At 41.3% G+C, this 27986-nt stretch overlaps 1 protein-coding gene across 1 annotated transcript; it reads right to left on the bottom strand.

Annotated features, from left to right (window-relative positions):
- Nucleotide 1: 1 nt before the first annotated feature.
- LOC141802426 (alpha-2-macroglobulin-like) lies at nt 2–27986 on the bottom strand. The gene is made up of 26 exons (XM_074685981.1): nt 27920–27986; nt 26431–26494; nt 26067–26212; nt 25644–25793; nt 25322–25416; nt 24216–24246; nt 23199–23304; nt 22997–23099; nt 22646–22871; nt 19546–19672; nt 17801–17922; nt 17646–17697; nt 16493–16576; nt 14319–14495; nt 11776–11851; nt 11441–11597; nt 11247–11321; nt 10732–10894; nt 8690–8871; nt 8242–8454; nt 4208–4326; nt 3997–4087; nt 1471–1539; nt 1286–1388; nt 253–294; nt 2–61 (listed from the first exon to the last, which is right to left on the bottom strand). The coding sequence occupies exons 1-26, from the start codon at nt 27926–27928 to the stop codon at nt 57–59; spliced, it is 2787 nt and encodes a 928-aa protein (XP_074542082.1). The 5' UTR covers nt 27929–27986; the 3' UTR covers nt 2–56.

The raw sequence follows: 27986 nt of genomic DNA, 5'->3' as shown, positions 1-27986 counted from the left end.
GCGTGAACGATCCTTTAGGTTCCTGGAGGTTTTGTGGGTGACTGAAACTTCCATCCTCAAGCTGAATGGATAAAAAATTAAGACTCATTACATCAAAATACACAAACTACATTATTCACATTCAGAAATATTAGATAGTCTTTGTGAGATAAATGAATAAAATCAATAATAATTACAATTGTAATAATAATGATAATTTAACCACAGGATTACAACACTGAATTCCTACAGTTTATCATCACCCTGTATTACCTGCAGCACAGGGGTCAGTGTACTCTATCTCAGCATGGCAACCTAAAAAAAAAAGGGAGCATTTGAGTTATTATAAATAATCCACACGATCATTAGTTTAGCTTTAAATGCGAAAAGGACCAAAATCTATCAAAGGCCGATTTCGCTTCCACTAGGCTGTTAACATACATTCCAATAGTCCAGTTTTGCACTGACTAAGCTCATTGTCCGATTTATGAAGCTGCATGTAAATGTACTGACTATCTGCAGGTCTGAGGTCATTCCATGAGTGGAATGCTAGCTAAGCTGGTGCTGTTGAAATCCTCTCGCAAACTCAAATCAGTGAGGATAAAGAGAGTTAAGAGTCATTTTGTTCCATGAAGATAGACATTTTCTTTGAACAGTGCTGTTCAAGGACTAAAGATGCCTCACTGTCTCTGCACCCGAATTTCTCTTCTTTTAAACAAATTTTAATGGATTTTGTTATTGAATGCGCGAAATGTCACTTAAATGTTGTGTAGTAGAACCAGCTTCCAGCTCAGGCTGGAGCTACGCTATTGGGCTACAACAACAATGTTCAAATGCTCTACTCCCAGGATGTAAACAAGCACAGATGATAGAACCTCAGCTTGGTTGTCTGTATTTTGTTCTAGAAGGTGGAGAAAAAGGCTGTGTCTGGTTAAAACAGTGTATCATCACTCGATTGGAGCAATGTATAACCAGCACAGGTTGTTAACCTGCAAAAAGGACTGAAGACATGCTAATGTGGTCTCTGTGATCACCAGATCAACTGTTTCTGGTCTCACTGTTTCTGTATTGTGTTAAACTGGAGCTGAACATGTTGCTGTCTATCAAGCAGCAACAATTAAAAGGAAGGACAGAGAGGGCACATCAGAGTGAGTGTTCAGCCCATTAATGTTGATTCTAGAAATACGATGCCATGTCAGACAATGCATATGAGCTGCTGTGTTAGGAAAAAGAGCAACACAAACCTACAGCGTAAGCTACAGTGCTGATTGGATGCAAGGATGGCATGACAGTTAATCTGACTCACTCGGCTCGTAGAGGTCATAGATCTTGACGAAACCTGGCTTCAGGTTTTGAACAGGCATGTCTTTTATGAGATCGATGTGGCAAACAAGAAAGTTCTTCGGCAACTATGGAAATAAAAAAAGGATGAGTAGCAAAAATCTGGGGTACAACTCATCACATATGTTTCAACTCTGCAGCTCCCCGTACCTCCTTTAGGTACACCACGACAAGATCGTTGTTATGGTCAACACGATCCACCAAATGGTTTTCTTGGATCTGTGAAGAGACATTTATTGTATTAATGCAGCAGCCTAACTGATTATGATAACCTCACTATAACTACATAACTATAGAGATATTGACAAATTTTACGAATGTCAGTTTAGAGGGGAGTGATGCCCTCTAGTGGATGCACTGTGTAACTACCATCCCAACATAAGGGAAGCATGTGAGTATGTGGGCAATGGCAGTTCCACTGTTAACAACATGCAGTAAATGTTTTCTATCACATGCACAGGAGTCATCGATGAGCCTTTAAACAGAATTTAAGTACGAGGGAAAGGGGAAAACAGCTGCCCAAAGAGGCTAACGCCTCGTTCAAACAGGAGGCGCCGCGCGCGGAACGGAGGCACAGCATGCATGGTGCTTGGCTGCTCACACATGAAGCGTTTTCTGCTGCGCTCTGACGCGCCGATCAGACATTGACTCAGCTCGGCAGTGATCGGTCGTGTCCGTCTGCTCTGTCCAAACTTCACAACTAGCGCTTGCGGCACGTGCGGCTCGCGGAAAAAAGAGAGAAGTGGAGCGGAGGCGCTCCAGAGCGCGTGCTGTGTGAACAGTTACATCGGTTAACCCTGGCGCCAATCTGAAACTGCTGTGCGCGGCGCTTCTGTTCTGTGCGCGGCGCTTCAGTTCCGCGCGCAGCGCCCTCTGTGTGAACCCTGTGTAAGTCTGAGTCTTGAAGACATTGCACTTCTAGATATATGCCAGATTGTAATTCGCACTTTAAAATGGGATTATTAGCACCAATGTAAATGGTAGTTTGTAGCTTTCCATTGAGTAGGAACATATTGATTTACCACTGTGTAAGTCTCCATGAGAACACCACACAGGCTGAAAACGTTTAGCAGTGAGTGCTGAAAACGATTTCTGTGATTAATTTTGTAGTGATGGTGGACACTGGAGCCTAACTGTCAGACAGAAAAAAGACAGAAGAGAAGAAAAACGATAAACAGGAGAGAGATAGAATACAAGCTAAAGGCTAACACAGGAGCTAAACTGTTTGTGCTAATGTTGATTCCAACCCACAGTCAGCAGTTATTCTGCAGTGGTCTGTTCAAACTTGAGAGTCTAATAAAATGAAGAGTGAGGTTATGTTAGCTCTGCTTGGTAGATGACTGACAGGATATTACAAGGATTCTCTGACATTACATGTTACAGGCATGTCTCAGAGCACTGGGCTGTCAGTAGCACTACCTTTAGCCAGCTAGTAAGCTAAGGTACAAACTGATGAAGTTTGCTTGTCGTCACATTTCAAACAACGGTACTATGTAACTGTTAATGAATACCTTACCTCTAGGGCTGCACGATATGGCCAAAATCCAATATCTCAATATCCTAACTTCTCCTCTAAATCACTATATTAATGTTAAATCAAACCCCTTGATGCATAAAACGACATTAGTATAATGATTCAAGCAGACCTTTTTCATTGGATTTTTAAAATTTGAATGCTAAAAGTGGAAATCTCAGTCTGGTAAAGTTCAGCAAACCTTTAATTTTAAACCAAACTTTATGTAGTTACATATTTTTAGTTCCGGTAAAATAATTCATTCAGATTTATTCAACTGCCTGATTATATTATATTATATTGTATTATATTATATCATATTACAGTTTGAAAATATCATGAACTAAAGTTGGAGATATTACTACTTTAAGTTCCATAAATCAGCTACCTGGATAATGTTGCTCAGGCTAAAAGGACTCTAGTGACTTCTGTTTTTGAGCCTGGGGTCTGGTTGAACTATATTAGATTTGAATTTGTTTTCTGATAATACCTAGCTTGCAGTATTTTGGTATTCAGTTGTAAAATAACATCAAACTCCTCTGCAGTCATGTTTCAAGCAGTGCACGGCTGATTGCCGTGAATGAAAGGCACTCAGAGAGGGGGAGGGGGCAGAGTGTGCAGAAAAGCGAAAGTTAAACAACATGTTGCATTTGTTTCTCGTTATGGAGACTTGGAAGAGAATAAGGGATCATACGGACAGCTTAGCAAGCCCAAATAAGCAAGGAGGAGGGTGGGCAGGAGAGCGTGGTGCTTGCTGTGAGAGGAGCATCAGCTGAGCTGCAGAGAGTGAAATGAGCAAATCACTGAAGAGATCCCAATGTCTGAAAACATCTAGGTTACTGTTTGTACTCGATGATTGCAATAAAGTCATTTTATAGATCTCACGTGCAAAAACCCGCAATACATTGTGTATATTCGATATATCCCTCAGCCCTACTTACCTCTGTACGTTGTGACTGGTAAATGATTGACTGTAACAAAGAAAATTTGTTCCAGTCTGATCTCCATTCATTTCCAAAACAAACAGTGTGTGTGAGTCCAGGCCAAAAGGTGGCGATGTAGTCCAATCAAAACAGATCCTCCTCACAGCAGCATTAAATCATATATGATCTCATTTACATATTGAACTGCAGATGCAGCATTCACTTAAAGACATAACTCACCTCTGCTAAAGACAACAGATTCGGACGATATCCAGTGAGTAGTTTGATTTCCATGATCACCATGTTTGTATCCATCTCATAGCCCCGGTGTCTGTGATTGAGACCAGATGACACTTGTTTTCTCTTGTTTCATAAATCAAAAGCAAAAGAAATCACTAATATGAGAGGTGCAGTCCTCCTGAGCTGTTGTGCCTCCTCGATTATTACTTACAGTGACTTCAGCTTCAGATCGAATCTGTGGGGCAAGCCTATGCATGACGCTTCGGATTGAGCCTCCATGTAGACAGTCGTGTCTTGAGGAAGAATCGGGATATTGTAGCGAAGAGAAATCTGGAAATAAAATGGGAAGGTTTTAATGCTACTGACAACTTCTGACAAAGTTTGAATGTAAAAGGTAAACATGTAACTCAAATTGTTATTTTCAGTTATTTTTAAGATGGCATTGCAGCAACAAAATCTTTAAAAATAATGTCAGAATCAGAATCAGAATCAGAATACTTTATTGATCTCCAAGAGGAAATTTCACTTCAGTTACATCCCTTCCAAGACATAAAAGAAGACAAACTCAAACATGAGAAAACAAACAGGATTTGGGATAAACCTAGGAGCTGCCAGATACCCAGCGCCCCTTTGCAATAGGTATGAAATAACAACATTGGGAGAAGAGAGGGAGAAAAAAAAGGCAATTCCAAACTATTCCCCAGCAGGGGGTGTAGTTGAGATCAAGAAAAAAAAACACCTCAGCATACAAGCACATGATAACAACAGACAAAAACTCGAAGACTTGCACAAATGTCACTGCTCAGCCTTGGAGGGGTGTGCACGCAGCCTTACTTGGGCATGTGCGCATCAACCCGCTGCAGCTGAACCGTTACGGAGCCAAAGAAGGCATTGAGTCCCAGGTTGTGTGTGTGCCATGTGACTTCATGTGTGTGTATGTGTAAGCCCATGGACTACATCCCTGCCCAGACTCAACAATGTCTGCCATCTGATGGTGGCCGTGGAGACGACCTGGAAGAGTTCTGATCCAGAGACAAGTTTACAGGAGAAAGGTGCAGGATTGGAGGGGGTAGAGCATCTGTCTGCATTCCATCCAGGTGAGTACGGCGCTTATCAGCCTACCAAGACCAACGTGGAGGGGCCGAAAGAGAGATAAAAATTGTTTGGGTCAGACAGACTGTAAAATTTTCCATCTGCTTTAGAGTTTTACTGGTCATCTCTGTGGTGATCCAAATGACCTAATTTGGTGGCCCATTGCAACCGGGCTGAGCTGACAACTTCTCCAAGTTGTTATCCATCCTATCCTGCTTGCGATTAAGTTCACATAACACTTGAGTCTGAGTGTTGACAGCCCTGCACAATACCTCGATGACGGGCAGCGTGTCGATTCCCAAAACAGTAGCATGCATCTTCTGAAGTTTGAACCGCCAGCTCCAAACAGCAGAAAGCCCGATATCAGGAATCCAAATATGTAAACATCTTTGACATCCTCAACAGAAAGGATCGACAGGCATACGGTCCTCCAAGTATCCCAGGAGTCAATAGTATACCCGGCTACAAACGTTCCGCCGGGGCAGGCGGGCTCCCCTTTGCCCAGTTTGCTTGTTGAGAAAATTTGATCAATTGCATTGAGAGATCAGCCGATCAAATCCATGATTTTAGGTTTTGGATAGGACACAAAGAGAGACTGATAGTTCAGACATACCCCTTTTCCACCAAGCTGGTTCCAGGGCTGGTTCAGAGCTAGAGCCAGACTTAGCACCAGTTCTTTGGTTTTCCACGGACTAAGCACCGGTTGCTGGCTCTCAAAACCAGTGCTTGGCAAGCACCAACTCTTTGCTGGGCCAGCAGAAAGAACCACGTTACGTCAGGGGCTACGGGCTTACACCAGGGGGTGGAGGCGGGATTATTGACCAACCAAAGCAGAGTAAAAACATGGAAGAGCGCCATTTTTAAAAAGACAAGTTTGGGGTAAGCGAAACAGCAGAAAAACGTGATGATGTAGCTCTCTGGCCGGCACCTGTTTGTGGAAAAGCAAACGGTTCTTAACCAGTTCGCACCTGAACCAACTGCGAACCGGTTTTACCACCAGCACTAGCACCAGCCCTGGAACCAGCTCGGTGGAAAAGGGGTAACAGAGACAAACCAAGAGCAAGCAGGGCAGATAGAGAGAAGGGAGCTAGAAGAAAAGCGTCTGCCTTCATTGAGAGCAGAAGAGAGAATATAGACCTTTACCTCAAAAAGAAAGATCCTTTTTAGACTTAAAGAAAGCCAATAAATGACTCTAATGGCATCTGCTGGACTCCATTGTGACAAAAGACACAGTTTTTTGTAAATAGCCCAGTATTTTTTGTGAAGGGAGCAATGTAACAGCAGCATTGGTGTCTTTATGGCTTCAGAAATGTAACTTACTTCTCAATATAAGCTCTTTTTTTGCAGAGATCAGTAAAGTTGTTGGATACTCAAAATGATGAACTTGGCTGTTATTCAGGGGCTGCACGGTAGCGCTGCAGCCTCACAGCAAGAAGGTCTCTGATTCATATTCCTCACCACAGCCGGTGGGCCTTTCTGTGTGGAGTTTGCATGTTCTCCCCGTGCATGCGTGGGTTCTCTCCAGGTACTCCGGCTTCCTTCCACAGTCCAAAATCATGCTCATCAGGTTAATTGAACACTCTTAATTGTCCCTTGGTATGAGTGTGTGAGTGAATGGTTGTCTGTCTTTAGCCACGTTTCCACCAAGCAGATCAGTTCGTTTCGGTACGACACGCATTTTGTGGCGTTTCCACTGACTTATCCCAGGACAGATCCCCAAATAACCAAGACGAGCCGTCCCACTTTTTGGGACCCTTTCCTATGGGGGCCAGACTGAACTGTTCTGCTCTCTTGTCTCTGTCAGCCCTGTGATTGGCTGGCGACCAGTCCAGGGTGTACACCGCCTCTCGCCCAATGACAGCTGGATAGGCTCCAGCCACCCGCAACCCTGAACAGGATAAGCGGCATAGAAAATGGATGGATGGGCTGTTGTCCAGGAAAATAGACACCTGAGAAATTAATCAATTTATCAGGCAGCCATTGCAGACCTGTTTTGTGACTGCTATCTGGTCTTATGTACCTTATGTACCTAGATTTTGATCCCAAAACCTGTATGATTAGGCCAAATATCCCCTTTGAAGAGGATAAAACTCCATAAACTGAACCTTGGTAATAAAACTAAGAATCAATAAAAGACCAGTGGCTCTGACCCTTTTCTTTTGAGAGTCCCCCTGGTCTTTGGTTGAAGACCTGGCCAAATGTGACACTGGTGACTGTACTGAAAGCAGTACATCACCCAATCCAAGCTAGATTTTTCTTCACATGAAGTTGCAAGAAAGAGTGTGAATGCCTTTGGAATGAGCTGGATTTCTGCATAAATTGATCATAAAATGAGTTTTTCATTTAAGTCACACCAATAGACAAACACAGTCTGCTTTAACCAATACCATGCAAACAATCTGTTTTCATTTTTTTTAACACACTGTGTAAACATTCACAGTGCAGGATGGATAAAGAATGGGAAACCCTCAACTAAAGACTTGTTCGTGAATTAAATGGAGTCAGGAGTTTGCCAACCTGGTGTCCCATCGGTGAGACTAAATTGGATGTGATGGTTAAAGCTGCCCTGCCCAATACAACACAGACTAGTTTAAATTTTCTATTCTCAACAGCCATCGCCTGATGTGAACCAAAAAAAGCTCCAAGAAGACCTAAGATTAAGAATTTTTTACTCTGACAGTAAACAGAGTTCATGGCCTGTTTGAAGTAAGCAAAAGAGCACCTGGATTTTCCACAGCATTACTAACAAAATATTCTGTGGACAGAAAAAAAACAATAGAGAGTTGTTTGAAAGGAACACAAAAAAGGCACAGTGCACCAATATCAAAACTTCATCCCAGCTGTGAAGTACAGTTAAGGGGGCATTGTGGGTCTGTACGGATCACTACCAGCCACAGAAAAACTAATTTGCAGACTTAAATGAAAATCAGAACTTCCTTTTTGACCAATTTCTGCAGAAATCCAGGTAATTCTCAAGGGCTCGCATACATTTTCTTGCATTTGTTGTTGTTCAAGTAAGTAATGCAGAACTGGATGCATATTTTTTTTTCCGTCTTTGCCATGCCCCCACATCACAAGTCCTGGCCTGTCCTAATGGGGGCACAAACCACGCCACAAGAATCACAGACACACAGGGCAACATTCTCCACTGACCTGCACGGCTGCACATGCAGCTCCTTTCACCTCCAGGCTGTACTTCCCTGCCATGGTCTTCAGCGTCACCTCCTGGTAAAGCAGTCTGTTGTTTGGGTTCACGTCAAATGTATGTTGACCGCTGGGAGACTGGACCGTCACTGTACTGGAGCCTTCATGACTGAATACTCTGGTGGAGTAGAGAGCCAGAGCCTGGAGAGCCACTACTGTGTCCTTAAAGCAGGCACAAACACACACCAACACACACATTAGTACTTTCATTTTGTTGCTCTCATTGGTGTTTTAGAAAATCTTTCTTTCAACCTCTGCCCAAAACACTGTCTCTTTGAGGCTCCTGGCTCCACAAACCCCCTTCTTTCTGATTGGTCAGCCCTCTGGAGCCCAATCAGAAGGATTACCTCTTCTTGGATAGCCAGTATAGAGGTCTACCTGACCATTTGTGACATACCTGTGTGGAGCTGAAGCCTCCATACTCATTCTGCTGCCCTGTTAGCCATTTGACAATGCGAGCGGAGTATCCCAGGTCTTCCGCAGTGGGAGAAACGCTGAGTTTGGCAAGCAGCACATAAGAGCTGATCTCCACAGACAGAGCAGTGACCTGCTCTTTCTGAGACCAGTAGAGGGCGCCCCCTTTACACAGCAAAAAAGACAGTCCTGATTAGTTCTGAGGTAAGACTGAGGTGAGGCCACGTTATGATGCTAATGATAGAGAAATGATCACGCCAGTGTTGGATGGCAGAGCAGTTTACTGATGAATTTAGAAATTTGTCTAAGATGTTGAGTTTGCATAAAAGCTGCAGGATTTGTTGACCTCGCACTTAACATGTAATAAACTATGCTGAACTTTTTATCAAGAAACTGTAAGAATTTGGTTCGTCGTGTAATAAACTATCAAAATGAAATGGATGTCTTAGTTAGAAAAACAACAAAACCAAGGTAGACCATCAGAGTTCTTTTGTCTATGTTTCTTCTTAGCCAGGATTCCCTGTGAATTTTTGTTCCATTTTTCCTCAAGTTTTCCAGCCTTTGCTGAGGTTTTATCTGTGACTATTTGACCAGAGATTTTCCAGATTTTCTGTAATTTTTCATTCTCACTTTTGTCAATAAAGACTACCTTTTTGTTAATACTCTGAGTCCTGCACTTGTATCTTTTGGAGGTTCTTGTCAAATATATACTGAAAAAAGAAAACAGTTGGACCAACTAGAATTATTTCTTGGTCACACCTAAATAAATTAAGTTATTAGAAATGAAGTTAATAAGTTCAATCAACACAACTGATAAATTCAAATGAACTTAAAAATTTGATTGTTCTCAAATCAACATTTTGCATCAGTCCAACTTAAGGTTTTCAGTTGTTTCAACTCAATAATTTGCAAAACCTCAAATTAAAATCTGATGATGTGTTTTTATACTTTATTGCACTGTAAAAAATGTGACAAGTTGAGCTTACTTAAAAGAATCTAGGAAAACAATTGCACTAAAAAGGTTAGTAAATATAACTAATAGTCTTAAGTTGAGTTTACTTTATGTCTACTGGTAAAGTTTACTTTACAGCCCATTGACTTATTTCAAACCGTGAGTGAGGAGGAAATGCAGGCTTTCTGTGCTCCACTTGGCATGGACCTGCTGTCTGTGCTCTGTGGCATTGACTGTGTACCTTTAAGCTTGTTCAGTGTTTTATATGTGAATAAATGAGATGTGCTGATGGGCTAAAATTATGATTTGAAATGACATACTGGATATTTTCTTCAGTTAGTGCAGTCGACCACAGACAGCCAGCTGGTCCATGCCATGGAGCACAGACACACTTGCCCGGCGTGGTATCTTAATGAGTCTCATATCCACAGCATTCCCTGTGTACCCATGTTTTTTTCTTTTGGGTTTTGCAGATAATTGAGTCGAAACAACTTGGTGCAAAATATTGATTTGAGAAGAATTAAAATATTTAGTTAATCTGACCTATTAAATTGTATGAATTGAACTTGTTAATTTCATTTCAAAGAACTTTTTTCAGATGTGACCAATTGAAGCAATTAATTTAAATTGGTCCAACTTCTTTTTTTTTTTTTTTTACGTTGTATCAACGCAGAATTTCAAATTTATATGACAAAAATACATTGGAAACCTTAACTTAAAAATGTTGAGTTGGATTGATTAAAAAATTACATCACTTAAACTGATTGAAGATTCTCTTTTTACAGTGTACACTAAAGAAAGCCGATAAGACATGAAATTATTGCATTGAACTTATTGTGTCCAAGAACTTTTTTTTTTTTTTACAAAATATGACAGATTATTACATAATAAACTGAATGTGTATTAGGTTATTATGGACATCATGGATCGCCCCATCATGGATAGGTCATGGTGGGGTGTTATTACATTAAGTGTCTCTGCAGACCTCTATGTTCCAAGCTCACTGCCTTGCTGACCCATATTTGCCCCAACACTGGTTTAATCAAGATATGAGATGTGTTTCTCATGCTCACCCTGCTGTATGGCCACTGCGTCAAGGTTCCTTAAGAGAAGAGCTCTGGTCTCCATGTCTCCTGCCAGGGTGAAGACGTACGCCAGCAGAGCTGTGGTGTAGGTGTTTCTCATGTAACTGATGGACTCCTTGATGCAGGACAAGCTGCTCTGTGCGACTGGATCCTGTGAATAAAAAGACAGATCACCTGATAGATAATTCATGGTCTTACTATGAGTGTTAAAACTTTTAATATTAGATTAAAACACACCTGTGTATAAGAAAGAAAAGAAAGTGTAATAAAGTTGAATCTATTGGATTCATTTTGTTTTTATTGCAAATGAATGACTAACACATCTTCTATTTCTTATCTTACTTTTCTTGTTTCAGCGTCTTTTATCTAGATTCAGAGTGATGAGGTGAGATGTTGATTCTTAGCTACTTTCAGTGAATAACTGTAACAATAAAACTTTCTCAACTGTCACGTAGTTCAGTAAAAAATGCACAAGTGTTTTCAAAAGGTACATTTTTACTTACAGTTACTGACATGTTCATCTCCAGGAAGGTTGCGATGATGTAAGCACTGAGGGTCACTTCATCAGACACACCACCCTATAAGGACAGAGAACAAGGCGGCATGGAAATCTTGAAGGAGTGTTTAGAATATTAAACCAGCCATTAAAGAGTAACTACCTACTTACTTTGTGAGCCTTTAAGTCTCTTAGAATTACCTTCATCTCATTGTTTAAGAGTTTTCCTGACAGTTCAAAGCAGCCATTTCCTTGTTGTTTGCTCTCCAGCCAGGTCTTGGACTTAGCAATATTTGCTGAGTCAATGAAGATGAATGAACTCGCCTTAACAAAGGACCTCAGCACAAAAGCAGTCAACCTGTAGATGGTTAAAGGCAGGAGTTTACCCTAAAGATGTGCATTTGTCCGCAATCATAATGATGCCCCAGTGCCATATTTTAACCCCCTTGTGATGACTCAATACCTAAAAAGCACCAGGAACTTGTTATTGGTGTGACTGAAAGAGAGACCTCCCTGAGAGACTGTAATATTCTCACCAGGTGTTCTTTTCTCCTTTCACAAAATTGCTGTAAGCCCCATCTTCGTGCTTGTAGTTCAGCTGCCTCTGGTAGCCTGTAGAAAATCAATAAATATATATAAATCAATAGTATAAATTGAAACATTTTGAGATGTAATCAAGATACAGAAGAAGTATTAGTTTATCACAGTTTGTATTAGTGCTGTCAGGTGATTAAAAAAAATAAATCTAATAAATTACAGGATTTGTAATTAATTAATCTAATTAATTGCATTTTAATCTCGTATCTGCTTAAGGTCCAAAAATTTAAGGTCCCAGAATTTGAATTCCAAGACATTAAAATTACATTAAAAGACACTAAAAAATCATTTAAAAATAAGGCGGGAATGTATACAACACATTTTTAGGTACACTGATGCATAAGGAACAAATTAAAAAAATTTTTTATGGTTCTTTCTTTACAAAATCTACGCATTCCTGCACCTAAGATAAGCTGATTTGATTTTTAGGACGGTTTTTGCTTCTGTCACATTTTTACTCAATGTTGACTCAATTTTCACTGCAATATGAACTTCTATACTTCTATGAGGTCAGGAGAACCAGGGCTAAAGGCTAAAAACTGTGAGGAACTATGTACAAAACACTTAATTCAAGTCTTGGATCAAAGAAAAATGAAGTGTTTTCAGTTTAACATGCTCTGAACACACAAACTGTTGCTCATTGGTGCAGAGAAGCCCCAAGCTGAAACATGACACCAGGAAAATGGAAGCAAATTTTCAAAGAATTCTTTAGACTTAGATACAGGACAAGTATCGATCATTCAGGGCTTGTTTAATGCAGTAAAGAGTGTAGAATTATCTGTTTTTTACAGAATTGAGCTAGAGCAAACAGTTGATTTTCTGCAGATTTTTAAAAAGGACGTGTGAATAAACGCGGACTGCAGTCACAAATCACTCTCGCTTCCCTCCCTCCGGTTTAAAGCATGTTGCTGACGTCACGTGTGATACATTCAGGGACCGTCGGAAATTTGAAAATCTGACGAGAACACCACTTTTTTCAAGTAGGACACATGGTTTGTAAATTGGGATCCAGATTAATCTGCGTTAAATTTTATAACGCGTTAATTTGCGGTGTAATTAATTAATCTCATTAACGCGTTAAAAAGACAGCCCTAGTTTATATTATTCTTTCTGAAATGACAGTTAGTTTCTGATCATTTCCTGGTATCAACCAAATTAAGGTGCCAAGAGACACACTGACAAACTCCTCTTTTCTCCAGTATTTTGTTTGTTAATAATAGGGATGGGTGAGTACCGATACCAGGTATCGGTATCAGGTCGATACCAGCCATTTTTCAAGGTATCAGTACTCGTGAAGGCTGCAGATACCAGCTGCAGATATTCCAGGCAAGAAAATCTTAAGTCAAGCAAGTCCTCCTTGCTACTAGCTGCTGCTAATTTCTGCAGTTTCACACCACGGCAAATATGCCCATGGTCCTGTTAAGACAACATGAATGGTCTAGGGAAAGTTAACAGTTAAACTGTTTTATTTTGCACTTAAGTTTACTCTAAGAAATACTTAAACTCTGACAATTGTTAGTTTTATTGTACACTTTCAATATATATTTTTCAATATTTTTTTTAAAAAAAATCTAAACTCTGAGACAGCTGTTTGTGTTTTATTTGGTCTTAATGGCATGAGTGACTGTGCTGTCTTTGTTTAAAATGATCTGTCACTGTTAATTCAAATGTTATGTATCAAAAGTACTAGTAGTAACGGTACTCAGTATCAGTGTCAGTATCAGTATATAGTACAGAGTGATTAAAAACACAATAAAAAAAACAGAGAAATAAAAAGAACAAGCAAAAGTCACACCAAGTAAAAGTGGAACAGTGTTATTAAAGAGACTTGGGACAGAATTACTGTGTTAGACTTTGCTTCTTTATATCTTGGATGGAAATTTTGTACCATTCCCAGTTTATTCAGGCATCAACTGTTGCGATTTGATACTAAACTATATGAAATAACTTTTTACCATAACATGCAACTACATACGACACGATGGGATAAGAAACTAGATGAAATGTTTGAGCATGATTGCTACCACACTCTGTCCCATGATTATATGATAGGATTACCATGGAAAAAAAGGAGGATGTTAGGGGGGTCGTGATGAAACCATAGGCTCTAAAATGAATGGACTTAGTCCCTGTGATGTCATTCGTCTGTTTCTGAAACTGGGTTTTGGAGCAAATCGTCGTCAAGAGCCATATTGGAAACGAGGCAGGCTTAAGGCCACCTCACTAACAGCTTAGAGAGCCCACCTGTCAATCAGATGAGCTATGCCTCTTATTGGGCGAACTCACAATCTTAATATTTTCTTAACAGCTCAAGACCAAGACCAGTCTTGGGAACTACAAGTCTAGTTGGTGGCTCTCTTTTGAACAAAGACTAGACTGATTTCATTGCTTTCTTTGTGGTTCATGGCACTTATTGATTGACCAAGTCCAAGTCTTTGCACAAGCTTTTTCCATGGCAGAGATGCTACATCCACATTCTTACCGTTGGTCAGGAAGTTTGCGGCCTTCTCCTTGATGGCTGGGGTCAGCTGCTGTGTGTTCTTCAGGTACTCCAGAATGTAGATGTTTGAAGCCATGAGAGCCATGTTCTGCTCCCCACTTCCATGTGGCATCTGTAACAGTCCATCAAAGTTCCTCAGGGCCCGGCCCAGAGTGTCACCTGCATGGGAGACTCACTTTAAAAATCCAGATCCAAAAATAGATAAATACCAGTTAGCATGTCAACAGACAGATGAAGCAACACAAACTCTCCTCCTGTTTGATTTTTTCCCATGCAGAGTAAATGTGCAGTTTTTGAGGGTAGTGCATTTCTGCCTGTCTTTAAGCACACTGTGAGGAACAAAAACCCATCCCTTTCAGTGATCGACAGGCAGCAGCTCAAGCTCAAATATAAAGCACTTTTTCAGAGAAAGTCGAACTGAAGGATTACAGACAATGGTTGAAAACTTCCAGAAATGTCCCACTCTTTATCCATCCATCCATCCATTTTCTACAGCTTATCCAGGGTCAGGTTGCGGGGGCAGCAGCCTAAGCAGGGAAGCCCAGACTTCCCTCTCCCTAGCCACTTCGTCCAGCTCTTCCCGGGGGATCCCGAGACGTTTCCAGGCCAGCCGAGAGATGTAGTCTCCCCAGCATGTCCGGGGTCTCCTCCCGGTGGGACATGACCTGAACTCCTCACCAGTGAGGCGTCCGGGAGGCATCAGATGCCCGAGCCACCTCACCTGGCTCCTCCAACGCAGAGGAGCAGTGGCTCTACTCCGAGCTCCTCCCGGATAGCCGAGCTTCTCACCCTATCTCTAAGGGAGAGCCCAGCCACCCTACAGAGGAAGCTCATTTCAGCAGCTTGTACCCGCAATCTTTTTCTTTCCGTCACTACCCAAAGCTCATGACCATAGGTGAGGGTGGGAACGAAGATCGGCCGGTAAACAGAGAGCTTTGCCTTCCGGCTCAGCTCCCTCTTCACCACGACAGACCTGTGCAGAGTCCGCATTACTGCAGACGCTGCACCGATCCGCCTGTCGATCTCTCGCTCCATCCTTCCCTCACTCGTGAACAAGACCCTGAGATACTTAAACTCCTCCACTTGGGGCAGGATCTCATCCCTGACCTGGAGAGGGCACTCCACCCTTTTCCGGCTGAGGACCATGGACCCGGATTTGGAGGGGCTAATTCTCATCCCAGCTGCTTCACACTAGGCTGCGAATCGATCCAGAGAGAGTTGAGGGTCACAGCTCGATGAAGCCAACAGGACCTCATCATCTGCAAAAAGCAGTGATCCAATCCTGAGGTCACCAAACCGGACCCCCTCGACACCCTGGCTGCGCCTAGAAATTCTGTCCATAAAAGTTATGAACAGAATTGGTGACAAAGAGCAGCCCTGGTGGAGTCCAACCCTCACTGGAAACGAGTCCGACTTACTGCCAGCAATGCGGACCAAGCTATGGCACCGGTCGTACAGGGAACGGACGGCTTGTAACAAGCAGTCCGATACCCCATACTCCTGGAGAACCCCCCACAGGACTCCCCGAGGGACACGGTCGAATGCCTTCTTCAAGTCCACAAAACACATGTGGACAGGTTGGGCAAACTCCCATTCACCCTCGAGGACCCTGCTGAGGGTATAGAGCTGGTCCACAGTTCCACGGCCAGGACGAAAACCACATTGCTCCTCCTGGTCCCACTCTTTAAATGTTCCAAATGAAGGCCAACAATGGACAACAGGACTGCTCTCCAGATGTGAAGCTTAATCATCAAGAGCTCCCCCTACTGTCAAGCTGCTGCTCAACACTAGTGAGTCCAAGATAAAACTTAAGTTTGGATTCCATTATGAAAAACAGTTCACAACTCTCTTCATCCCCTCATCTAGAGAGGGCCCAACTCAAAGAAACCACCTGAGAAAATCTGAGAAGTTACGTAAAAGAAAAACAGAAAGTAAAATAATGAAAAGAGGAGAAACTATTATTTGTGGTTTGGATGTCAACACCAGTGAAACTCTACTGGCCCCAAATTAAAAGCCAAAGACAGCAGGTTCCACAGCAAATACGGAGCAAATTTATGGAATCTGTAGGTAACTGGTTGCATACATGGCCAAAAATGATCCTTAAACACTTTCTTTTCTAAGAGAACAGACTTTCAGTGACCTAAGATCAGGATTACCCAGAACAGACAGCGTAGCCTGAGCAGAGCCAGCGATCACATTCTCTGGTAGCTGCAGCTCCACTTCCTCTGTCAGAGACCCTCCTGGGGACAGAATCACACAGATTAATTCATGTTTGAAAGCTGCTACAGAGGAAATCTGTTTATGCAGAGGTCATGAAGAGAAGTGTGTGGGTTAACTTTGTGTTACTTGGCATATCATAAAGACTCATCGTAGAGAAGGTATGATTGTATTTTTCTGAATAGATGATATGTTGTAATTTCACTCTACATTTTTAATAATTGTTGGTAAATGTAAGACAGTGTTGTAGTATCAGTTGGGAAGTATAGCAAAATGTAAACAGGTAGGATTTGGTACGTTTATACTTCTTCCTGATCCTATTCACCCATGAGAATGTTTATAAATGATCGTCTTGTTTTGTTTTAATTGTTCTGATCAATCATTGTCATCAACATGATCAAAATAAAGATTCATTCATTCATTTGACAGTGACCCCACAATATATCAAGCAGACTACATAGGTTCAAGGGTTCATAGGGTCCTTATAGGGATCAAAATGAAAAGCTGTCTTTGCTTGGGGGTCAGTCACCAATGTTTTAGCCTACACAGCACTGTCCTGACTGGAGCTCTTACTTTGAAAGGCAACTTCTGGTTGCACAATATGAAAAAAAAGGCTTTTTTTTGGTTTCTGTCTAATGACATTTTTTTTCTTCTGTTTTTGGAATTAGAAAATGAAAATCAAATGTTTTTTAAATTTTCATTTCTATATTTGAAAATGAAAATGAAATAACCACTCGTTCTTTGTTTTTTTTATATCATTTTCTGAACAGAAAATCTAATTACCAAAACGTACACTGACCAAAAAGACATCCTATTGGCTCTCAGGAACAGTGATAACCTCCAGTTTGGTCTGTTCTTTAAATATGATTGATGGGCAAAAAGGTCAGTGATTATCTTTCAAATAATACAGCAAAGAAATTGTTAGTGAGGCCAGAGGTCAGCCAATGTTAGATGTTTGGGAGGATTTAACGTGAAATGAAAGAGAGACAAGAAGGGTTTATTAAAATCTAAACACTGTTGCAGATACAGAAAGCCAAAACAAAACTGTTTTTTAAACTAGGAATAAAAACATGTGGTGTGATGAGCACTGACCATTTGGACAGAGCAGCCAGTTGTAGGTTTTTGTCTCCACTGTCCCCTCAGCCTGAAAGAAAAGGAAAGGAACAAAACTCAGAAAAACAATTTTTGGTTTATTGATGATCAAACTTTGGGCTTTCAGTGTTTTAGATGTGACTGAATGAACTCACCTTAACTATGAGGGATCGTGTGACCACATCAATGCGACTTTTGTCCGGCACACTCACAATCTTAGTGTCACATGATGATTTGAATGCCAGTGCCTCAGCAGACACCGTCACATTCATAACCCCTGTAGGCAAATAAATAAAATAATTAATCAAAAAAAATAAAAATAAAAAAATAGAGAAATAAAAAACTGTGTATTCCTAGCATGCACACCTTCTTTACACTTATGCATGAAACTGGTGTCTGTGGATCCACAAGTAAAGGCATAGTGCCTCTCACAAGGACGTACTGGTACATTGCAAAAAGGGAATCTTAAATCATTTGAAGTGATGTAATTTTTTGTTTTTAAGTTAAGGTTTCAAATGTATTTTTGTGAATCATAGCAACTTGAAATTCTGCGTTGCTACAACAAAAAAAAGGAAGTAGTTGGACCAACTTAAATTAATTGCTTCAATTGGTAACACCTAAATTAAGTTCTTTGAAATGAAATTAACAAGTTCAATTAACACAACTTAATAGGTCAAATTAACTAAATATTTTAATTATTCTCAAATCATTGTTTTGCATCAATCCAACTTAAAGTTTTAAATTGTTTCAACTTAATAATCTGCAAAACCCAAAAGGACAAACCATGAGTGAGGAGGCAACACTGTGGCTATGAGACTCTGATGTACATTAAGATGCCACACGGGGACAGTGTGTCTGTGCTCTATGGCATAGACCAGCTGGTTGGCTGTGCTCCACGGCATAGGCTGCTTTTCTTGGCTGCCTGGCTGTGCTCCACAGCAGTGAGGGCTCCAATTAAAATACTCTCTTAGTAGTAGTAATTGAAATATAATCAATACCCAGTTTGTCATTTCAAATCATAATTTTAGCCCATCAACACATCCTATTTATTTACATACATGCCACAGGGCACAGACAGCAGGTCCATGCCATGTGGAGCACAGAAAGCTTGTGCTCTTGGCAGGTTAACATCTTAATGTACAGCGGGGTCTAATATCCACTGCATTCCCTCCTCACTGTAAAGTAAACTTTACATATAGACATAAAATAAACTCAACTTAAGACTATTAGTCATATTTACTAACCTTTTTAGTGCAGTTGTTTTCCTAGATTCTTTTAAGTAAGCTCAACTTGTCAGATTGCAATAAAGTAGAAAATAAACCTCACCAGATTTTACTTGAGTTCAAACAACAAGTGAAAACTTTAAGTTGGACCGATGCAAAATGTTGAATTGAGAAGAATCAAATTTCTAAGTTCATTTGACTTCATCATTTGTGTTGATTGAACTTATTAACTTCATTCCTAATCACTTAATTTATTTAGGTGTGACCAATTGAGGCAATAATTTAAGTTGGTCCAACTGTTTTCTTTTTTCAGTGTAGAAACCTGACTGAAGCTGTCTGTAGCCATAGGGGCCTAATTTTGCCTGACAACCATTAAACATGCCATATTTGACCACCTGTTTTTCAGCACTGAGCAAAATGATCTTGATAATCACTTAGGCCATACTCGAGCAGCCCTACCTTTAAGTCTTTGGGTTTAATGCTCATAAATACTAAACTGGAACTACTGCATATGCATTTAAGGCCAATCATGAGTAAACCTTGACCATAGTGTCAGCTGTTTTTTTATTTATTCATTTATTTATTTATTTATTTTGAAAGGGGATTGTGAATCATTTACAAATCTTTGCAACTGTTGTTTTAAAATCTGGGCATAACATCAAACCAGGGGTTCTTACCTAAGACTGAGGGGGACATGGTCCAGCTGAAAGTTTTTTGATCACTGGCACAAAGACAGGATGTGTACGGCTCACCAGAGAGAGGGGTGAGAGTGTAGTCCGAGGAATGAGCAGGTGAAACGGTGACCTATTAAAGACCATATGCTTTAATTTTCATACTGGTCACATACAAAAAAACTTCACACAAATTAACTCAGGTCTGAAAGTTTGTTCCTCCTTTTCCAGTTCACTGTCCAAAATCAAACTCCTGCACCAGCCCTTTGAGGCTCCTTCAGGTGTTTTTTTTTAAATCCATTCTCCATAAGCTATGAACCCTTTGCTATTACCACCAACTGGATTAAAGAGCTGGAAAAAACTAGTGATGGGATGTTCGACTCTTTTCAGAGAGCTGATTCTTTTGGCTCTGCTCCCAAAAAGAGCCGGCTCTTTCAGCTCTCGAGTGGCTCCTTATTTGCAGCCTAATTTTTTTGCCTAACCTGATAGATGATTTGTGTATTTATTAACCTTTTCAATGTCTTTGTGAGAAGCCTCATCATTGCCTCGTTTTGTGCATTTTTCTGTTACAAAAGCTAGCGTTCCTACTTTTGTTTGACATTTTGATTAAGAAAAAAAAAATGTTAGTAAAAAGAATAATGGTATGATCTTGTATCCTTACATGCATGGCTGCCATGTTGCCAATCAAAACTACCCTGCTACAAATAAATAAATAAATAAATAAATAAAGGGGACACTAAAATAAGACATCCTAGATCGTAATGAATGAAATATTACTATCAAATACTTTGTTCTTTACATAGTTGAATGTGCAGACAACAAAATCAAACAAAAATTTTCAATGGAAATCAAATTTGTTAACCCATGGAGGTCTGGATTTAGAGTCACACTTAAATTTAAAGTGGAAAAACACACTATAGGCTGATCCAGCTTTGATGTAATGTCCTTAAAACAAGTCAAAATGAGGCTCAGTAGTGTGTGTGGCCTCCATGTGCCTGTTTGACCTCCCTACAACTCCTGGGCAAGTTCCTGATGAAGTGGTGAATGGTCTCCTGAGGGATCTCCTCCCAGACCTGGACTAAAGCATCCGCCAACTCCTGGACAGTCTGTGGCGCATTGTGGCGTTGGTGGATGGAGCGAGACATGATGTCCCAGACGTGCTCAGTTGGATTCAGGTCTGGGGAACGGGCAGGCCAGTCCATGACATCAATGACTCCGTCTTGCAGGAACTGCTGACACACTCCAGCCACATGAACTCTAGCATTGTCTTACATTAGGAGGAACCCAGAACCAACCGCACCAGCATATGGTCTCACAAGGGGTCTGAGGATCTCATCTCGATACCTAATGGCAGTCAGGCTATGCAAATTTGTGGCCTCCTGGAGCTCATTTTGCAGGGCTCTGTCAGTGCTCCTCCTGTTCCTCCTTGCACAAAGGAAGAGGTAGTGGTCTTGCTGCTGGGTCGTTGCCCTCTTACGGCCTCCTCTACGTCTCCTGATGTACTGGCCTGTCTCCTGGTAGCGCCTCCATGCTCTGGACACTACGCTGACAGACACAGCAAACCTTCATGCCACAGCTATCATTGATGAACCATCCTGGATGAGCTGCACTTCCTGAGCCACTTGTGTGGGTTGTAGAATCCGTCTGATGCTACCACTAGAGTGAAAGCACTGCCAGCATTCAAAAGTGACCAAAACCTCATCCAGAAAGCTCAGGAACTGAGAAGTGGTCTGTGGTCTCGACCTGCAGAACCACTCCTTTATTGGGGGTGTCTTGCTAATTGCTTATAATTTCCACCTGTTGTCTATTACATTTGCACAACAACATGTGAAATTGTCAATCAGTGTTGCTTCCTAAGTGGACAGTTTGATTTCACAGAAGTGTGATTGACTTGGAGTTACACTGTGTTGTTTAAGTGTTCCCTTTATAGTTTTGAGCAGTGTAAGTTCTGCCATGAGCAGAGCTAAGGGACTGAGTGAGAGCAATGAAAGGAAATAAGTTGGGAGCTGACTCTCACTTGATGGGAGTCGGCTCTTCTGATTCACTATAAAGCACTGGCTCTGAGAGCCTCATCTTTGAGCATGACACATCACTAGAAAGAACCTGTATGTCCTCAAAATTTTTCCTCTAGTGTCTTGTAAAACAAAGCAGCTATTCTCAGTCAGGTACTGTTGTTGTAAACCTGAAAGTTCCTCTTGAAGTGAGCTCTGTAAAACCATGTGTCCACCAATTAAAACTCAACAGAAGATGAGTGATGCAACAGGATGAGCCAAATTACAGGAGTAAATCGATAACAGAACAGCTTCAGTACAATAAAACCACTAAACAGACGTCGAATGGACGTGAAGATCACGTCTATATTGAGTCTGTTTATCCGAGACCAATCACTGACCTCTACACAATGTTCAAATTAGATCCACTATCTAGACGTCTAACCGTGGCTCCACTGGAACGTCAATATGCAGTTCAACATTTGAACGTCGCCTCTTTAGACGTCAAGAAAACGTCCACACATGGGTAAGTGTGTCAGCCCACTATACAAAGAGATGGGGAGAACATCCTTTCAACCCTATATTTGGACGTTTAATTTTAAAGATTAGTTTGGAATAAAAGAAATATTGTTTCCCTTTCCTGTTTTCCATTCTAAAATGGTGATGTGTAATCCTGTAGCAGTTGGTTTTCCTGTAGCTTCATTTGGCTCAGCAGCAGCTTTGAAGTGGAAATGTATAACGCCTTGATATGTATTTACAGCTACCATCTGCTGCTGAGAAAACCAAATGAAGCTACTGGAAAATAAACCAGAACAGTCTGCCACCTTCAGAAACTGGACTGCAGTTATACACAGAAACTAGAAGCAGGAAAAAAACAATAAGAATGACTAAGATGGCCACTGTGGCATCAGCAGTGACAGTAGGTCAGCTGATTAGGACTTGGCTTTGGAACTGGGAAGAAGTTGCTTTGAGATGTGGTATGGCAAAGAATTTTATTTATTTATTTATTTATTGTAGCTCTTATGTTAGGGTACTGTGGATCACAAATTGACGTTCAGCAGACATCAGAAAACTCTGTCCTCTTCTGTCAAAGTGAGCTTAAAAGCAGTAATTACCATGATGCAGCTGGACAGGTAGTTGAAGACAGTCGCCTTCAGAGCAAACTGCTCCCCTCGGATGGTAGAGTAAGGCAGGCTGAGCTCGAGGAAGAAGGGCAGAAAGACTGTGAGCGTCTTGTGGGGAGCCAAGCCAAAACCCTGAGGGGACAAACAGAAAGCCTCCGTCTCCCAGGTGGTGATGGTGTCTGGGACAGTCAGGGACAAATCTGTTGATCCAGACTCTCTGGATGGATAGAGTCAGGAAGACAAAATATTTGGATCAATGAAACCAATGGGTTCCTTATCCTTTCTATTGGTGCAAACAAAACACTAAGTTGACAAGTAAAAGAGGCTCTAACAAAAACCTACCCAACATCCACAATGTTCCATATCCAGGTCTCTGGGAAGAAAGTGCGAATCTTAGTCTCTGGAGAAGGTATTTGACTAGTGCTCAGCATCCCGTACCGAGAACCTGAGGAGACAGATCATTGAACCTGTATCGCAGGAAAAACGTAGAACCCTGAACTTTTTGAACAAATTCAGACTGCTTCACTTGATTACGCTGAAAAACTCTCACGTGGTCCACAATGCAACTCATCGTAGTACTTCTTCCCCTTGAAGATTAGGCATAATGGCAGCTTGGTGAACATATTTGTTACCATCTTCAGGCCCACTCTCTGCATACACAAACAGTAGACTGAGATGTTGTTGTAAAGCTTACTTCAGTATCCATCCACAGTATTTTAATGGTGGCTCTCCTGTTACATCCTTCTTGGAGTAAGAGGCTCAAATGCTTTTTAATTGTTACATTTCTGTGTCCCAAGTGTGCTTAACCTACAAATACAAGAAATATCCCTAAATTATTTCACATTCAGCAACTGTAAAGACAGTTTATAATGGTTATTCAGAGGGGCACTTAAGGTTTTAAACTTGGATACAGTGAAACTAAAACATTAAAGACCTGCTTTAGTACAACTGCAACAAAGAGGGAACACCAGTCTAATGGTTGGTAACTTTCTTGTTTGTTTGCAAAGCAAATTAAAAACAAATGATTTTTGGATTCATTTACCGTCTCTCTTTATTTTCTCCCTACGGGCTGGATCATCATGTTATGCTCTTCCTTAGTTTGCAACATGCTGCTTCAGCATCGCAGTGTGAAAACCTCAAAGATAATGGCCAGATACAAGAATGTTCTATTGGTTGCAAACAGCAGCACAAATGTTTACATTCTGCACCACAGTGACCAAAGAAAACAGTGCTTTCTTTCTTTGTTTGAACCAATCACCTCACCTGGAACAATGAGGGCCAGTACAGCCTAGAGCAACGGTTCCCAACCTTTTCCAACTCAGGGCCCACTTTTTAGGGTGTACTCACACCTGGATCATTAAGGGCAGTTGTTCCGAAACAGTGAGCAGCCCCCCCGAAACCCCAGTTCGTTTGGGCATATGTGAACACAGTAATCTCTCACGGATGCGGGACAAAACAAGCGGGTTGAAAACGCCAAAAATAGGGGGTCTCTGCTCGCTTACATTCGGGCCCTGTAGCGGTTTCTGTACAGTGAGAACACAAACAACCCAGCAACCGGCACAACTGAGTCATAACTGTGGCTCACACTGTAGTGATGCGAGCAGTAGTACTCAAAACAGTAGAAGGAGGAGTAGGAGAATCAACAACAGCAGCAGCAGCAGAAGAGAAAACTGAAGAAATTGAGTTGTGGGCTCATGTGGAGCAGTGAAGAAATAAAGTGCCTTATCGAAGTGCCTTTATGCAGTCGGGACTCTTTAAAACTACATATGTTGATCATATAGCGCACACTGGTACATGAGCCATAAACGCTATAACGCTAATTAGCTACACATGTTGCTGATGCTCCATGAAGATGGGGAAACTTCCCACCTTCCGGGTTTGATTTCTGACCAATGAAAGAAAAAAATGACCACACGTGACATTTGTTTACAACTTTGGAACGTAACAAACCGTTACAATTGTATCATTTTTGCCCCTGAATTGGAACAAAGTAAACGAGCCACAGGTGTGAATACACCGTAAGTCTCAAAAATTTTTTGAAGCCCATCTCTAACCTCATAAAGATGGAGGCCATAAAATGTGTGACTGAACTGAATACCACAATACGGTCCTGCTGCAAAGTGGTTCGTCTGATAACAACAAAAGTCCTATCTCTCATATGATTGTCCCATGAGGGGGCCTGGCTTCAAGTCTAACCTATGGTGCCTTTCCTCTGTGTCACTCCCCGTGCCCTGTTTCTTGCTCTATCCATTGTCCCATCCTTCCTGGTTAAAGGCATAAAAAATAAAAAATAACTTTCTAAGAACAAACCAGAGGCCAAGGGGAAGGGGTACATGAAGGGTGAGGATTTCGATTGGCCCCCAACACTCACACAAACCAGAAGGCTGGTTCATGCTGCTATTAGTTGTCATCTTACTGTAGCCAGCAGGTTATCAGAAAAGTTGTCTCACACAAAAAATCAGCTACATGACCCTTCTGAATTTCACTATCTAACAAAGCTGAGAAATGATGATCATTCATTAGGTTTTATGCATTTGTTAGTCCTGCAAACCTGGAACACAGGTATATTCCATTTGTACTTGATCAGTGACAGGAAAAAAAGAGAAAACTACCTTAAAAACAGGAAACCCCCAACTTGCCCTGATGTCTCTTCTGTGCCGATGTTTAGATCTTCTAGGTCCCACTTCCAAACACGTTTCATCATCATCCTCATAGTATAAATCGTTATAGTAGTTTTCTTTGTCAGGCAACAATTCAAAAATCTATGGAGAAAAATGAGGAACAAGATTATGAGAATTTAAATGTCTACATTAAGTTCTCATGAACTTAAATGTATAAAAGAAAATACAAAAAAATGTAAGTCGATGAATGTGTACAACTTTGCCAGTTGTAAAACAGTTATATGTGAATGTGAGAATGAGAGGTTTAAAATAGTATAAATTGAAAAGTTGAAAATTTATGGCTTTATTTGGTAATAATCCAAAAAGACCTTGTCAGTGTCCAGAGATTTCCCAGGCTCTGCAATGAGGACACTCTGGTCAACAGCACTCACTCCACAAATAGAGCCTGGATCAGCAGACACTTTCAGGGTGACTCCCTCTCCTGGAACAGCTGAGGTTGGAGAAAACCCCAAGGATACCTTAACACACACACACACACACACACACACACACACACACACAAATGATATGAAGTTTCTAGCAAATTTGGTGTAATGTTTTCACTCTGCTTTGAGGATGTGAAGACAGAATCCCTGCAGTCAAAAACCAGCTTTGACATGCTCTGCTTTTTTTTTTTTTTTTTTTTAGCTTTAACAGTACTTTCACAGAACTGAAGCACTGAGTTGAAGACTCTAACTTGATCATATCTACACTTATCAGGCTCAATAAATGTTTCAACAGCTTTCACTCACCTTATTGCTGAAGCATTTCTCGGTGGGGAAGTTTTCACTGTCAGCAATCACAATTTCATTTGGGAGGACGGTGTACGCTACAAGCTGGAACCTGGGTGATAAGTCCGGGGTCACTTTTAAAGTGAAGGATATCTCACCTTCAGTAACTGGCTCAGAAAAAAACAAATGATAAGGTTAAACAACTGAAAAAAGCAAACTAAAATCAAATCAAATGATCTCTTCTGAGTTTGTTTTCAAAGTGATTGACTCTGTTTTTCATCAAGTTTTAAATGAAGACCATGTTTCAGGGGAATAATCTTTTATGTGCGAGGCAGAGCTAACAAAAGGATCCTGATTTGTGCATTTCAAAGCCATCTATACCCACCAGAATGGTTGTGCACATTGGTCTTTTGATGCCCTTGCCTAACAATGTTCCCTCTGGATAAGACCTGGAGAAACAAAAACAAAAAAAAATGTATTATTATTATTTTTTTTTTTTCAACGCCTTCTTTGGCTCTGTTACAGTTCAGATGCAGAGGGTTGATGCGCAGGTGCCCGAGTAAGGCCCCGTTTACACGGAGACTCCCGCAACGATTCTTCCTCTGCGTTTTCAAAAGCCACCCGCGTTTACATGAGGACGGCGTGAAAACGATCGCGTTCATACGACTCCAGGAGGACAAGTCTCCTCTTCTGTTCTTTCTTTTTCTGCCGTTTTGTTGTGTGAGATGGTCGGCAATCCAACCATAATGCGTATTACCGCCACCTACTGGCTCAACTGGAAATGTGGCTGAGCGCAGAGCCTTCACCTGAAACTGCGAGTGCGCATGCGGTGACGTCAGCGTTTCACCCTGAGACGCTCCGCTCTGTGTTTACACGAAGCTGGATGGAGGAGCGGATTCAGATCTTTCCACTCTGGGGAGCGTTTTCAAAAGTTTGCGTTTTCACTGAAAACGCAACGTGGTCTCGTCTAAAAGGAAGGCCAAAACGCAACGAAATGTTTGCGGAATCGACTGTTTTCGGCGTTATGTAAATGGGGTCTAAGGCTGTGTGGGTGTGGCCCTCAGTGGCTGTGCAGTGACATTTGTCCAAGTCTTCCAGTTTTTGTTTGTTGTTATCATGTGCTTATATGCTGAGGTGTTTTTTTTCTTGATCTCAAACTACACCCCCTGTTGGAAATAGTCTGGAATTGACCTTTTTTCACTCTCTTCTCCCAATGTATTTTTCATATCTATTGCAAAGGAGCGCTGGGTAGCTGGCAGCTCCTAGGTTCATCCCATTTCTGTGTTTCCCCATGTTTGTTTTCTTACATGTCTTGAAAGGGATGTAACTGAAATGAAATTTCCCCTCAGGGATCAATAAAGTATTCTGATTCTGATTCATTTCACTCACTGATTTCTCATGAACCTGTGAGTCGTCTACCAACTGCCAAATTGGTGTTATGTAGGTTAAAAAAAAAGAAAAAAAAGTGGTTTTGGTGGTTAACACCCTGACAACATGACCAACCATTGTACTCCACAGCACTTCTGTTGCCAAAATGCGTGTGCATCCCTAACTGTTTATAAACAGTTGATTAGTCAATTAGGTATCGGGTTATCAGTAAGTGAGTCAATCAATGCAATTGCCGAACATCCGAATTGACCCTTTCTCTGCAAGAACTTCCAAAGTAGACCACATCTGATTTACTAGTGTGCTCTATAGTCCAGAATGTAAGTGTTCCCCAGCGAGAAAAAGTGCACCATACGGGCCGAGGTCCGAGGTCCGAGCTGGGACACCTATAGACTATTATCACTGTCCCTCAAACACACTCAGACTAAGTGGAAAATAATATGATACAATGAGATATTCCCCTGATGTTTAACCAAGCCACTGCTCACCAGGTACATCACATCCACTGCAGCTTGGGTCTCTTCCACCAAAGTGTAGGAAATAGAAAATTTCTCC

This window comes from Halichoeres trimaculatus, unplaced genomic scaffold, assembly GCF_033239565.1.
Source record: "Halichoeres trimaculatus isolate MK-OKI-2021-1 unplaced genomic scaffold, fHalTri1.1 fHalTri1_scaffold_13, whole genome shotgun sequence".
Lineage (NCBI taxonomy): Eukaryota > Metazoa > Chordata > Actinopteri > Labriformes > Labridae > Halichoeres > Halichoeres trimaculatus.
Note: the sequence above shows the minus strand (reverse complement) of the source record. Positions and strands in the feature narration are given on the sequence as shown.

What these genes read in the sequence shown, in the direction of transcription:
- LOC141802426 (XM_074685981.1), bottom strand. An exon ending in GCATTGTGGACCACGTGAGA is followed by an intron (nt 23,100 to 23,198) that starts GTTTTTCAGCGT and finishes CTGTCTCCTCAG; the next exon opens with GTTCTCGGTACGGGATGCTG. An exon ending in CTGGCTGCTCTGTCCAAATG is followed by an intron (nt 16,577 to 17,645) that starts GTCAGTGCTCAT and finishes TTCTGTCCCCAG; the next exon opens with GAGGGTCTCTGACAGAGGAA.